The sequence below is a fragment of the Phoxinus phoxinus genome, assembly GCF_949152265.1.
Source record: "Phoxinus phoxinus genome assembly, chromosome: 18".
NCBI classification, from domain to species: Eukaryota; Metazoa; Chordata; class Actinopteri; order Cypriniformes; family Leuciscidae; genus Phoxinus; species Phoxinus phoxinus.
In genome coordinates, this window is record NC_136893.1 from 12,465,960 (window position 1) to 12,481,638 (window position 15,679).

The window sequence follows — 15,679 nt, forward strand, 5'->3', positions numbered from 1 at the left end:
TGTATGAGGCATGATGTTCTTTCACCTTTAGTACACACAAACACAGCTTACAAGGTTTTTTTTTTTTTTTACTGGCCCTGCCTCTAAACCCTAACCTAAATCAGAAACATGTTGACATAGATTTTAAGCAAAACAAGGTGAAATTAAGTAGGCTATATTTATATTATATACATAGGCACAGTATATATGGGAATATATCCGTCAATTTTAAGACATTAATGATTTTATTTATTTATTAACAAGTACAGTTCTTTCACTTGGATTAAATAACATGAATAGGCTTTAAAATGAATAACTTAGCCTATATGTTATTTTCTTTGAATTTCAGTTCATTTTCATTCGAATTAATTCTCTCACACACACACACACACACAGAGAGAGAGAGAGAGAGAGAGAGAGAGAGAGAGAGAGAGAGAGAGAGAGAGAGAGAGAGAGCTGCACCTCTAGGGGGACTCCCGACTTCAGTGGATAGTAGCAGCGCGTGAAGAAGCATGAAGACCAACGTGACTGTATCATCAGAAGCGTGCGTGAGAATGTAACCATCGCCCAGTCACTCCCCGTACACGCACACTCACGCGCTGTCGGACAAGCGACAGTTCCACTCCGTGATTTCGCTACTGAAGGACACTGCGCTGCTGATTAATGGGGGCTTTCGGTGAGTGCTGCTTGCCCTACGGACGTGCTTTCGCTTACTCTTGAAATGTGTGCTTGTTTTGCAGTGGGTTGTATGGCTTGTTAGCAGCAGCAGCAGCGTCAGCGTCGTAAGAACCTCAGGCAACATGTTACAGTTGCTGCAGCCGTTGATGAAAGCGAATTAACAGTAGTGTAAGGACAGAAATGCAGGTTATGTTGCTGCGTTTGTCTCTCAAGATCAAGCTCTTCACGATCAGGTATGTTGAGTTTGCATTCAGCAGCTGTAACCCTACTGCAAAAGGGCGCTATAATGGAATAAGACGCTAGAAACCAGACAACCAGAGTTTGTTTATGGTGATTGCTTGTTTAACAACTGTGGCAGCATTTCAACGTGGTGTCTAAATCATGCCATTGCGTATGCAAGTCATAATATTGTATAGTCTTTTGAGTGTTGTGCCAGTAGACTCTCATCGTCTTGCTTTTAAGGTAAAGACTCTGGGAAAGTTGGATATGTTTTTTTTTGTCTAAGCTTTTTTGTGTGCACAGTTTGAGGTGTTAAAGGACCGTTCTCCTGTCATCGGGATAATTGTTTAGTTTTATTGCAGCAAAGTTAAAGGTTTGACATTTTTGTCATCCCTTAAGTTTTTTTTCCTTATATGTCTGTACTGTACTGAATGACTGGTTGAATCTTCCTGCCAAGTTAAATTAGTGCTTGCAATAGAATGTGAAGCCACAATGTCTCTAGAGTGGGATCCATGAAGGAAAAACTAGCCCAAGTTTCCCACAGACCACTATAATTTTATTTAGATAGCTGTGTTTGATTTTGATCAATAAGACACGTTTTGCCTTTCAAGCTCATACATTAAAGGGCAGATGAATTGTAACGTGTATTTTTGTCATGTAGACGTTTTTTATTCAGCAAATAAAGATTGTGGGGTTAGAATTGACATATGTTTCAAAATATTCATCACATTTCGGCTGCTTTTACTAGATAATTTTAAATAATCCTCCAGTGTTATTACAATTGCAGTATTTAAAAAAAAAATATATATATATATATATATATATAAATTTGTATTGGATCATGGTAAAACTTGATGTCATTGTGGTTAAAATCTGTATTTCAAAGCGGAATTGGAGTTGGTTACGTCTTATTTAATTTCCAGACAGTTGTTCAAAAAAATCTTTTGAAGTCACTAATGCCCCTGACATGAGGTAAAGTGGTGACTCATCTGAGCAAAATTAGGGAAGCATGGACAATTTCATCTGAATTAGAGAGCGTTGACTTATGATGGCACACGGGCAGTAAGTCCTTTGTTGTCAGACAGCAAGCTTGAAACTGGCGGCTGGCCTGTGTGTGTATATTTTGGGAAAATCTCCGTCTTACAACAAGCTGTTTTTGTGTTTCGCTTTAAAAGTCTCTGCAATTGGACAGTCGGATTAACCTAAGTCCTTTCAAACTATTGTATTTGTGATGTTCTTTTCCCCTTATCCACTCATATTTACTGTGCGATTGATTGGATGGACACTTTTAGCATCTGTCAATTCTAACAATACAGTATGTCCTCTTTAATTTTCAGCTCTTTTTTATTTTCTTTCACATGAATTAACATTTCTGAGAAATGGCCGGTTAATTACAGCTTGAAATCAATACTCTTTACTAACCTATTGAGGCATAAACATGAATAAACACACATTAATGTCAACGACAAATTCAGCAGCTATTATCGGAAGTTATTAGCGGTAACTCAGACACTGATCATCTCAGAGAGGTTTGTCATGTGCTTTTTCCCCTTCGTTTTCTTTGACGCATCTGCTCTATTTGTGTTGAATCAACAGACTCAGGTGGCCGAGAGATGCAGAGATCCTGGCTCTCTACAAGGATTTTCTGTTGACCCTGTGCTTAAGTGGGTGTCCCGGAACTTGACAAACCCTGAGCTCAGAAAATGCTGGTAATATCATCTCTCTACACAAGAGTAAATGCAGTGCCTTGCTAAAGGGAGCAGTGCCGCCACACAAAGGGGAAGCCACACAGGTAAGTCGACCTCGCTAAACTATTTGGCAATGTTCACTGTGTAAATAAGCTACCAGTTAAAAGTTTAAACGCAGTTGACTGAATTTGCTTCTCATGTCATGATCCTAAAAACCTTTTTGAGGCTTATGCTTAAAATGCTAAATTTTGTAGACAAATATAAATTGTGGTTATGTAGAAATAGTAGGAAAAGCATGGGAATTCCTAGAGTACTGTTTAAAAAGAATCCAAAGTGAAATGAGCAACAATTATAGGACATTTTATTTAGACTTTATTAAAGGGAACATAAACTCTATACTTTTTTAAAGAGTTTTGAGAAAATATGAAAGATTTCACATTGTTGATTTCGTAGTCTTGTGATAAGTTTAAATGTATACTGTTTTATTTGTATTATTATTTTTGACATGAATATAGCCTTTGATGCTGCTGATATAACATGATAAAAATAAAATAAAATTTATTTATTTATTCAAGCAAGTATTGTGTTCTTCTTTTGGACCTTTTTTGTGCTGTCAGAATGTCTTGGGTCAATGGCTTTAAAGCTGCAAGAGTGGACAATCATAAGACGGCGTGGGGCGAGCGCAATGGCAGGAAATCGAGGCGTAAAAGGGGCTCATCCTTGTGCAACCCACGCTACATGAGCTGTCTACGGGACTCCGCATCCGTAGAGCCCCCGTCACCACACTACTCCCGTGCAGCAGGGGGCGCCACCAGCAGCAACTTCAGCACACGCTGCGTTTGGCAGGAAGACCATTACGGCAGGAAGGGTGATGTGGGTCTGAGAGCTGTGGACCTGGCGTTTGAAGATGCTGAGACGAGGAAAAAGAAAGATGGTGAGGACCCAGATGACGGCGGGGAGGAGCGAAACGGTCCCGACAGGTGTTTTTCAACTTGTTTGTTGCGTCTGGCTGACGTTTTTCAGTCCAAGAAGTTCAAGTCAGCCAAGCTCGAGCGACTTTATCAACGGTACTTCTTCAGGCTCAACCAGAGCTCTCTTACGATGCTGATGGGGGTCCTGGTTGTGGTTTGTGGGGTTATGCTGGCGTTCCACTGCGTCCAAGGTCCACCAGATGTGGCGTTTGCCTCGGTGCTCTCCGTAGCCATGGGCCTTTTCTTAGCCTTGATGGTGGTGTGTAACAGAAACGGCTTCCACCAGGACTACATGTGGATCGTGAGCTACTTGGTCATGGGGGTGTTGGTGGTGGTTCAGGTGTTTGGTTTGTTGATGGTGGATCCACCCAGCGCGTCTGAAGGGATATGGTGGACCGTGTTCTTCATCTACATCATCTACACCCTGCTGCCGGTGCGAATGAGGGCGGCTGTGATCACCGGAGCTGTGCTGTCCACCATTCATATTATTATGGCATGGAGACTAAATCTTGAGGATTACTTCCTTTCTAAACAGGTATTTGTGCACTTCTCAAACATTTAAAACATTTAAAATTGTTTTAAAGGAAGATTTCACACAAATATTAAAATGATGTCATTATTTACTCCTCCCTCATGTTGTTCCAAACCTGTATGCTGTTATTATAATAATAATTTTGTATGTAAATGAGTGATGAGAGAGGTGAGAATTTTATGATCATTTAATGAATTTATTTATTTTTGTCCTTTTTGAGCTTGACAGCCGCGATCACTGAATTTAAAAAAAAGAGCAGTGTAAAATAATTTATTCAGAAATTCTCTCTGTTCCACAGAAAAATATAAAAGCATATGAGTTTTGAAACGACACAAGGGTGAGTTAATAATGGCAGAATATTAATTTGATATGAATAATATGAATTATTCCTTTAACCCAAAGGAATTTTTTTTTGTTATGCATCTATTAGCACCATAACTTTTAGAAAAAGAGTTGCACATTATTTACACCACGTTTCAACTCTTGTAATGCCAGTGACTGATCAATTGAAGGCACATCTTTAAGGAGTCACAGAGTTCAGTGGATAATTGATAATTGGTTATTGTTTGGGTGATTGTTCCAGTACTTTTAAAGGAATTCCTGGCATGAGTTTCAGACTGCAATGTAGATGGATCCTAGTTACCAAAATCCTCTTCCCTTTCAAACTTTGCTTTGTCCTGAACTGCTCTTCATATGATGCATTTAGCATGCAATGTTTCTATGCAGTGGCTAAAATGCAATATCCCCCATGTTCGATGTGATCTATTGCTGACACTGTTAATGCTGGTTCAGTGAGCTTGGGCTTTTGTGTGTTTGCTCCTTAGACAGCTATGCTGTGGGCTCTCCACTTGGCACTCAGCATGATAGAAATGGATTGGGATAATGGCTGCTGATTGACTCAGGCTGTGCCCCAGAGCATGTACTTGTAGATTCTCGTCATAGACATTTGGGATAGGTTCCAACCCTGTGGGCAATCAATGCAGGACAAAAGTCCACTGGTTGTGTGGCTGCTTAGTGGCTTATGTAAATGCTCTCTTGCAGGGAGCAAGCGAGGTATGCCATCCGTCCATGTTTTCTCCATGATCTTTTGTTTTTGAGTGCATTGGTAAGTAAACTCTTGGGTTGAGGATGGAAGGAGTTCAGTACTCTTGTAGTTTGAAAATTCAGAGTGACCGATCAGTTTGTTTATCCCATATAATATACTCTGCCATTTAAAATTTTGGGATCAGTAAGATGTTTTTTTTAATTAATAGTTTATTTCAGCAAGGATGCATTAAATTGATCAAAAGGGATAGTAAAGACATTTATAATAATGTTACAAAAGTTTTCTATTTTATAGTTCTTTTGAAGAACAGAATTAATTGGGTTAGTTCCCTGAAAAAGGAAAATTCTGTCTTTTACGCACCCTCATGTCGTTCTAAACACATAAGACTTCATCTTCGGAACACAAATGAAGATCTTTTTAATAAAATCTGAGTACTTCCGGTCCCTCCATTGACAGCCTATGCAACCACCACACTCAACTAGTGAATGCACTTTGGTGAATAATATTTTGTAAATAAAGTGGTAAAAAAAAAAAAATTTGTGTGCAAACAAAGCACTCGCGCGAGTCGCTTCATAAAATTGAGGTTTTCGTGAAATATTAAACAACTAAAACAAAATATGCTAAATATCTTCAATTATCATAATCATCTCAAAAAAGACCGTTTTGGATTATGTAAAATAATGGGAATTTAGCTCACAATATGTGTTTTTGAAGTCCAACAATAAATGTGCTTTTGAATACACAGAATTTGTTACACAAGTGGTGTGTTCAAGGGTGTTGTCCTGTTGAAAGTAATGCACACTAAAACATGACATGATAAAACCCTCTCTGAGAAGTTGTCTCTAAATTCATCCTCTTTGAAAGACTTGCTCTAAAATATAAGCTAAAACAATTTGGTATAAATGATCAATCCTGGATGACTAGTATGGAAAAGGGGACAAGCTTTTCTTCATCCTGTGGCCAAACGGGCTAATCTGAGAAATACAGCTATACCTCAGAATGCTCATCTACTGTTCATTCCCTTTATCTCTCTCCCTTCTTCCATTCTCTCTGTCCCCCACCATCCCTCTCACACCCCTGCACTCCTTCTGGCTGTGCTGCGTGTCCCTCCGAGATGACCAGCGGTGCAGTGCAGATAGAGCGGGTCAGTGGGCGATCACCAGCGGGACAATAGCTGTCTTTGTGAAGATACACACTGATGGGGTGGTGTGGGCTGGAATGTGGTGACAGGAATGGCTGTCGATCGGCAGTATGAAATAGCGCCGGACTGACGTGCATGGCTGAAAAAAGACAGTCACCCCAGGCCTTTCTTTCGATTGCTCTCGCACTTGTAGTCATGAATTCCCTTTTCACAACATTGCTCATGAGATGGCCCTCAGTTGTGGAAGCCGCAGAGGCTTTATGTGCATGACATGCCGCTGTGTGGGTGAAAAGCTCTGCTGCTCTCTTAAAGTTCTGGACTTGTGACAGGGAGGGAAGGTATTAGATTAATTTTGTTGTGCGATCGGGGTAATAGACATGAAATGCTTTTGGAAAGTAGACATGTCCTGCGTCGTGACGTGCAGTAGTCCATCAAAAGCTGTTTACAATGGCATTTTTGTCAATTATATTTTTTATTTTTATTCAGTTTTTATGACCACATAATAAATGAGAGATTATAGAATATGTTGTACTTTAAAAACATCTATTTTGTCACACCTCACTATAAAAAAAAATACTGTAAAATGCTACAGTAAAAACATGTTAATTGGTTAGCTTAACATATACGGTGAAAAACTGTAAATGGTTTGACATCACATTATGTAATATTATTGTAAAATACTGTCAAATTTGTGTTTTTTTGCAAGTAAAAACTATGAATTACCATATTATTTACGGTCCCTGAATTAAACATCATATATGATAACATTATTTATTAAATATTTTGTTTCTTATTAGTAATGTACATTCGTAAGTTTTGTTACATTTTGTGTTATTTAGTTAATGTTTATTGCGTTATTTTAGGGTGTGTTCACACTTGGCATGAAAGGTTAGATTAAACCAAATCTAATTGTGTGATTTCTCTGTTAGTGCGGTTAATTTGAATAAGTGTGAACCACGCTGCCATCAGAACCCTGGTGCGCACCAAACAAGTGGACCGAGACCGCTGAAAAGATGGGTCTCGGTCCGCTTCCAAACGAACTCTGGTGCGGTTCGAATGAAATATGAACGCGACATGGGCGAGGTTCATCGCTCACATACAAGCGCATTTATCCCAGCATACAGCATTGTTTTGAATGTTCTGTAAGTTCTATCTCAAAATAGACAATACGTCATAAAAGCAAAGATATATCCCTATGCCTTTAGGTTCGGTGATTAAAAATGGCAATTTGAACACTAAGCGGACCAGGACTAGATGTTTTTTAGTCCAAACAAACCAAACTACAAGTGTGAACACACCCTAAGTGTCGTATGTGTTACCCTGATGCACTGTCTATACGAGTACTGACTATGTTTTATGAACAGACCGCTTTCGATTAACTAATTCATCATGTGGCTTTTTATTTTGCTACCTGCATTATTGTGGTGGTTATCAGTACATTTTAAGGGAAAAAGGCCAATTTTGGTAAAGTATTAACATTATATCACTTAATAAAATATACTTTTATAAGTTGTAAAATTTACAGGCATCCTCTAAAACTGGAAACATTATTGCCAGTTTTTACCATAAATTTAACAGGATTTTTTTTTACAGTGCATAAGGCCTTTTAAAAGAAGGCACGGTAAAGTGATTCAAATCTTCTATATTGCATAATCCTGGTTTTACAATGAATGATTCAACATTGTTTCAAATGTTAAAATGTGTCTTTGTAATTTTTATATCAATTTTTCCTACTCTTTCTCTATAACATCTTTTCCTTTGCAACATAGGCCACACAGGCTATTGGATAATGTTAATCATTAGCATTATTGCTATTGTTTTAGCAAACTCACATTCAGTTTTGGCTCTGGTATATAATGTCCAGTTTTCAAAATTCAATAAAAACAAATAAATGTAAAAAAAATTATAATTTGATATTAATTAAAAAAAGTGTCATGTTCACATGCCCGTCCGTTCACACCAAAAACAATAACTATACATATAGCTATTAGATTTCACACCAGCGGACATTAATGTTTGTTTATTATAGGTGCACTGCTGTTTTGTGTTTGCCACTTTAAATGCATTAGCTCAGGATCCAATCTGATTGGCTGCCAATGTTTTTATCGTTCATCTGCTGATAAAATATAATTCTGAAAGTGATTCCAACTATATCGTTTCTCTGTGCAGTTGTCTTTATAGTTGGGTGAACTCTGCTATTCTTTTATATTTAGACTGACTGCATATTGATATGTTTTTTTCTTTGTCACATGGAGAAACTGTAGACTCTTGGTTTCACTGGCACGGTGTGAGTCCAAACTATGGGAGGACCTGTTATGTGCCTTTTGTTCCAACATTTTCCCGTGGGGTTGAACTAGGCTCACGAAGAGACCAGCAAATTAAAGACATAAATGTAACACCTTTTTCAGAGACACCAAGCTGAACATGTTATTTTTAGCCTGAGACCTGGTTACACGTTTGTGTTTAGTAGCTAAATTAACTGGTGCATAGCCACACACACGCACACACACACACACACACACACACGCACACAAATATATATATAGACTTTATTGATTCCTGAAAACATTCAAGTGAAATTCCAGGGAAATTCGTTGTGATGAAAATAAACTGACTTTATACTCTCTGGAATTGCTCTAAAAGTTAATTAGCGTACCTGTTATAATGTGAACCGCAAAGAGTGACATTTTGGCCTGATGCCCGGAGCATGTACTGTAGCTATCTCAGGGAAAAACCTGTTTGTAAGATACGATGGGTAGTTTTGAGATGCGCTGATGGCCATTCTACTGCAGCTGAGAAACAGATAACTGCACTATGAGTGCCACACGTTTTAACTGTACATCAAAGTCTTATGACCAATGCATTTGTTTATGAAGAATGCAGGCATGTAGATATTCCCGTGAGCTCAGTGGTGATTCATAGGCATGTAGTTTCAGAGTGGTGAAAAAAATGCATCACTAATCAGATTGTAGTATTTGAAGAGTTTTGAATGATTTTGGCTCACTAGTTGTTGGTACTTTGTTTAATATAATAATTGTATAGTCTTCAGTTTTTGTTCAGAACCTGCCTCTGCTTTTGAATTCTTTTTGGATGCATTGTCAAAAGAAGCTTTATTAGAAGCACTTGCAATTATATTTTTTTGCCCCAATGACTAATATATATATATATATATATATATATATATATATATATATATATATATATATATATATATATATATATATATATATATATATATATAATTATTTAGCTGTATTTCCTATTTTTTAGCAGCAAATACTGGTCACTTGCAGTGAATTTTTTCTGTCATTTACTCAACCTTGTGTCATTCCAAACCCATATAAATTGATTTCTGCTGTGGAGCACAAAAGAAGATATTTTGATGTCTCAGTTTTTTTTAAATTGTCTACACAATAAAAGTCAATGAGGTCCAATGTTATTTGAAAGCCATTGACTTTCATTGTACGGACAAAAAACAGTTGCAGCATTCTTCAAAGTATCTTTCCCTGAAGAAAGCAAGTCATACAGGTTTAGAACGACATGAGTAAGTAATGATATAACTTTAATTTCTGGGTATACTATCACTTTATGAACATTTGAATAATTCAATTCTGCATGATTCTCTTCACCAATCTCCAAATTTCATTTTAGAAAGCGCCAACAACATTGCTATAAAGTGCAACGCTAACAAACATGTGTCTCAAAATTGTAGCGCCAACAGCTGTTTTGCCTGCTGAGCGATCAATCAAAACTTCTGGCTGACCTTTGGGTCAACCTCAAGATTAGCGCTTGCTCTGCCCTGAGCGGGGGACCACCGTGCCTGACTAATCGGCACAGGAGGAGGTGTCATAAATTAGGATTTAATGATAAGTACAATGTTGAACATGATATGAGTGTGTTGATAAAGGTGATAATAATAGCATGTCTAATAATAACATTTAAAACATAGGTCACTCCAAGGCCTGTAATAGCAGACTCTATGGTTTCCTAATGACCAGGGATTTCTAACGCAAAGCAAATACTGGGTTTTTGCACTGTGACTGCCAAATTGTATTAGGCTCATAAATGACTACTCATGTATAAGGATTCCAATAATGGTGGTAAACGTTTATTATCATGACAAACAGGCTGTGGTGCTTTTCCCTCCTTGTTTATTTCTCGAGTGTTTTGCTCTGGGTTAGAAAAAAATCAATTAGGCAGCGAACAATATGGTCAGTCATAACATTTCACCAGAGTTTACCCACATAAAACTCGAATCAAAACTCTATATGTGTTATGCTCTATATACAGCTAAGGTCATTGGGTTTTCTTCTCACTGTAGGCCAGAGGCAAATATAAAGGATTTAAAAAAAAAACACATAAAAGTAGTTCACAAAGACATCAATTTCAGCCTTTTTCTCATTGTAAAATAGTGCGCAAGTCGTATGGACTACTTTTATGGTGGTTTTCTGTCATTTGTTTTGTTGTTGAAATTTTATGGAAAGGAGCAGCCTAGTCAGAATCTCTTCTTTTGTGTTCCAAGAAGGAAAGTAAGTCCTACAGGTTTCTAACGACAGAGTAAATGCTTTTATATTTTGGTGATGGAGGTTGATATTTTAATCAGGTTTATTTTCACACTCCTTTGACATATCTAAATCTAATCATCAGATTATTCAAGTATTGATGCATTTTCTCAGTCTTGTCTTTTTCGTCTGAGGAAACTATTGATTTCCACTGTTCTCTGTCTCTATGTATTACACCTTTGTACCTTTAGGTCTCTCTCTTTCAGTGTATGTTTCATCGCACCGGGACCAATTGATGATGTTTTGTGGGATTTCAGGCCATCTTTTTTTGGATTCAGGCCGTTGTGGTGACCTGTGTGCTTTAGCTGTGCATTGGAGAATTGAGGACTCTGAAAGGTTTGAGTAGATTTCAGAGCAGTATGGCATTTCATTTGGCTCATATGCTTGTAGGAAATTGCTTGATTTGCCTCGGCATTTGACTTAAATTCTGTGACTTGGACTGCTGAGAGCTTAATGTCTACAGTATAATCCTTAGATTAGGACGCCTTCACTTTCATGCCATTTTTATTTTGGATTATTTGTGTGGAGAAATGCTCTGTTTGCTGTTCAACGTAAATTTGTCGAGCACTACCCCGTGCTACCTTACCCTTTCCAAGTTCATCATAATGATAAAAAATTCCTGACACGGTGCTTTGAAGTCTCTCAGGAACATAGCGGTGTCCTGTGAGAACTTTTTCTTAAACACAGTTTCTCTTTGTATTTATGTAAACAAAACATAATGTCCATGCCAGGCAGGAGAAGGAGGAGGTGTTTGTCACGTGCCTGTCACGTGTGTCACTGTGCTTGTCTGACCTTGTGTGCTTGTGACAGACAGGCTCAGTGCAGTCCTGGAGCACATTAGTTCAGGGCTCAGAATAAAAAAAGGCGGAACACATTTATTTGATGGACTTCAGTAACATTGGAGTAACATCGACGGGCCATCTTTTTCATATTTTCAAGTATTATAATCAATGTTCAAAACAGTTGCAGCTGCTTAATATTTTTTTTGTGAAAACTGTGATACATTATGTCAGGATTTTTTAAAATAATTATTAGGAAGTTTCAAAAGAAATATAACTATCACTTTTGATCCATTTAATGCATACTTGTTAAATAAAAGTATTAATTTCTTTCAGATTTATTTTTTAAATATAGGCTATAACTGATGCAAAACGTTTGTACAGTAGTGTAAACCAACAACTTATTTTTATGTTATGGCCAATATTACACTTGTCTAAAATAAAACACAAATTAAAATCAATAATTTTGACGGCTACAAATAACTTTAGGCATCACGTTATAACATTCGAAACACTGATCATTTTCTGTAGCTTTTTGTGGTGTTTGACAGCCCCAGGTCACTAAGAACTGTTATATTATATGGCACAAGCTAATTCTTCAAAGATTATTTGTGTTCCACCAAACAAAATAACATGAGTAAATGAGTAAATAATGACAGAATTTTTGGTGTTACAACTATCCCTTTAACCATTAGAACAAACTCAGTTTCAGTCTCACGCTCTGAAGCTTTTTAGGTCAGTGCTAATTTGTTGGTTTGTTTGGATCCTCAATTTGTTTACCCTTGGCTTTCTGTTTTTGATCATTCATTTGTATACAGCTGTCATATCTCCTGAGCCCAAAGGCATCAAGCCTATTGTACTATTGCTGGTTATGTCTAATTCGCAGCTGTTTGTTTTGATGAGATAATTATTGCACTATAAAAGGCGAATGCATCTTTTGCACTGCTGAGGGCTTTTTTCATTGTCTAGAATCAGATGACTGACGCTGTGGCCTATTTGTAAATTTGCTACTTTCTTCAGGCTGACATGGTAATTTATCAGGGGCCCGGGGCCTCAAACTGTTATGAATGATAAAGAAATAAACCATCCCATAGTAGAACATAGAGGAAAAGACTGGGCTTCATATTACTGCCTACATTTGTTTTAAATGGGGAAAAAAGCTTTGACCTTAACCTCATTTCGCTTGCACATCAAATGCTTTTCCCTCATGTTTATGAGTGGACTTTAAAACCTCATGAACTACAATTTATTTGCCATAAATCATATTTGCGACAATGCTCTGTCGTAAAGTTGCGTTTCATATGCCTGCTTTTGAATGCAGTCAGTGATGTAGGGATGAGACCTCAGTAGTTATGACAAGTTCATTCGAGGTCAAAGATGTTTTTATGAGTTACTCCTTCTAGGAATTTGCTTGGTAAGGCAGTTCACAGACCACCTTAAAACTTAAAAGCTTTCTCATTCATGCTGCAAACACTTCAGCTGCATCCGACATTCCCTTCAAATAAACATCATGATTAAATTGTCAATATAGTCCTCCATGGACCTTTAACTAAATCCTATCATAAGGTTCTGCGTGTATACTTGTGTATATAATATTACATTTCTGGGCCAAGTTCCAGTGCGAGTAGGGCTTTGGCTTTATTATGCAACGGCCCAGTGAAACCAGAGCTTTCGCTCAACGGCGACTTCCCAGAAACTGACTGTTTTGCCTACTTATCTATTCATTTAGATGTTCTGCCTCCTCTTTTTTATCCTCACTCGTTCTCCACCACTCCTCCTGCTCTAATTCCTTCTGATCTTGTTTGTTTGCTTTGTGCAATGGCTCCTGAGATCAGGATTGTCAGAGTTTATCCTTATGGTATAGCAGCTGTGTCCAAGCAGCTCTTTTCCATACAATGAAAGTCAATGGTGACCAAAGCAGTCAGTCTGAATAAAGGCTTAAAATTGAATCTGTTATGCACATTATTTAATAACACTGTTGTTAATCAATCAATCAATCATTTATTTCTAAAGCAAATTTAAAAACAACACGATTTGACCAAAGTGCTTTACAGACTCAACATTTCAACAGAATTACACAAACACCAAAAAGCACAAAAAGACACTCAACACCACATGTATCTAAGAGCTGTTAAAAGCAGCAGAGAATAAATAAGTCTTCAACATAGATTTAAAACACTCAATGGAATCACAGGATTTGATATATAAAGGGAGACTATTCCAGTGGCACCACCGCAAAATCTCCCTTAGTTTTCAACCGTGATTTTGGAACCTTTAACAGCAAACTTTGAGAAGATCTTAGTGCTCTAGCGCAGTGGTTCCCAACCTTTTTTTGTCTGAGACCCCCTTTTTCCCAAGAAAATATTTTAGGGCCCCGCTTCACATTTAATGATATTATCGCTCTTGTAAGCTTGCAGCAAGGATGACAAAATATGTTGTTTTCAAACAAACGGTATGTTTACTATAACCAGATATGTTTATGCACAAATAATAGCCTATAATATTGAAAATACAATAACAAAAACATTAGTAGGCCCTTTGTAAATTAAAAAGGTAAGCCTAGGAGTAGCCTATAAATTGGTCCTATTTGAAATGCAATAACAAAAATATTCACACTGGTGTGTAGGTAAAAAAAAAAAAAGAATATGTGATGCGATCTGGGAAAACCCACCACATGGTAAAATTTGACATATTACAGGTTTTGATAGGCTACCATATTAAAGCTGTTTTCAAGCCCTTTCCAAATCTGTTTTTATTTCTTTTATCGTTTGTCTGTAACAAGTTATGGTCATCTGAAATCGGCTGATCGCTATGATTTTCAAAAACGGAATTTTGAGAAAAACAGATTTAATTAACGGTCGCGTCCTTCTCCGGGACGACTGGCGCTCTTTTTTTTATTGCCTTTTTTCACATTACATATTTTAGTAATGAACAGATTAGGTATCATTCGAAACCTTATAAACTCAAAATTCATCCTGTTAAAAAAACGTTTTGAAATTGGACGATTGAGAGGCGAGCAAGATCTTTTAAACAAGCAGCTACTTGACTCCGTTATTCTCTTGTGCTCTGCTCCGCATCACACAATAACGTTGGATAAAAATAAATAAATAAAAACTTGCGTGCCCTTGTAGTTTACACAGGACTGGCAGGAACTTTCTGGTATGTGGTTTATTTTGATATGTGAACGGTCTTTGTAGTGTTAAGAGAAGGAGAGCTGTGCGCGATTCAGTTTTTTTGCACCTCCGCTTCGCCGTGCGTGCAGTTCTTAAAGGGGGGGTACAATGGTGTTTCATGTATTCAGAGTTGTTTACAGTGTTAAAGAGATGGATTCTCATGCTAATAATGGCCAAAGTTTGAAAAGTTATTTTGAAGGAATAACAGAGAATTTCTGTGCTGAAAATCATACTTCCGGGTTGCAACACGTTTCGGCTGGTTTTTTTCTATCGTAGATCTAATGACGTAGACCAGAGTGGAACTCCTTATATGAGCATTGCTCTCGGAAAAGCGCGTTCACGCACACGTCGACCAGAGGAGAGAAAGACCGCGCATATCGACGCGCTACTACCGGAAATCATCATCAGCAGCGCTAAATAGGAATGGTTGATGTCAAGAATGTCTCCAAAAAAGTGTGTTTTGGGATGTGAGGGACAGTTTACCTTGTTCAGCTTCCCAAAGAACCCAGTGTTACTGGAACAGTGGATGCAGTTTGTATTTCCGGGACAGCAAAGGAGTGTGGCAAGTGCGGTTTTGTGTTCTGGTCATTTCAGTGACGAATGTTTTATTAACAAGGTCGTCGCTGGATTTGCAAACCGGTTGCAATTAAAACCTGGCGCGGTCCCAGTGATAAAACACCCCATTCATGTAAGTACAACGGTATCACGCGCTCCCGCTTGACTCTATAGCTCCGCCCACGCCCAGAATCAAGGACCTCGGCTTTTTCCGGATAGAATCGGAAAGCTGTATTTTTATTTTATAAATATGATGAAACTAAAGACTTTTGGGAGATATGAAGGACGCACTATTACTCTATAGGTACTCAAGATTAACATGAGATTGACTGAAACTAAGTATTTTACCCCCCCTTT

The 15,679-nt window shown here is 37.8% G+C and overlaps 1 protein-coding gene across 2 annotated transcripts in view; it reads left to right on the forward strand.

The window, feature by feature from the left end:
• The first annotated feature begins 396 nt into the window (after nucleotides 1-396).
• Nucleotides 397-15,679, forward strand: part of adcy6b (adenylate cyclase 6b) — a 38,994-nt gene continuing 23,711 nt past the window's right edge. Inside the window, exons 1-3 of one of the 2 annotated variants that reach the window (XM_079587343.1) lie at nucleotides 397-655; nucleotides 2,473-2,668; nucleotides 3,182-4,070. In XM_079587343.1, coding sequence (XP_079443469.1) covers nucleotides 3,183-4,070 — 888 coding nt within the window. In that variant the 5' untranslated portion in view covers nucleotides 397-655; nucleotides 2,473-2,668; nucleotide 3,182. Of the gene's footprint in view, nucleotides 891-2,472; nucleotides 2,669-3,181; nucleotides 4,071-15,679 lie in introns of both variants that reach the window. The other variant, XM_079587344.1, reaches the window with a different exon arrangement.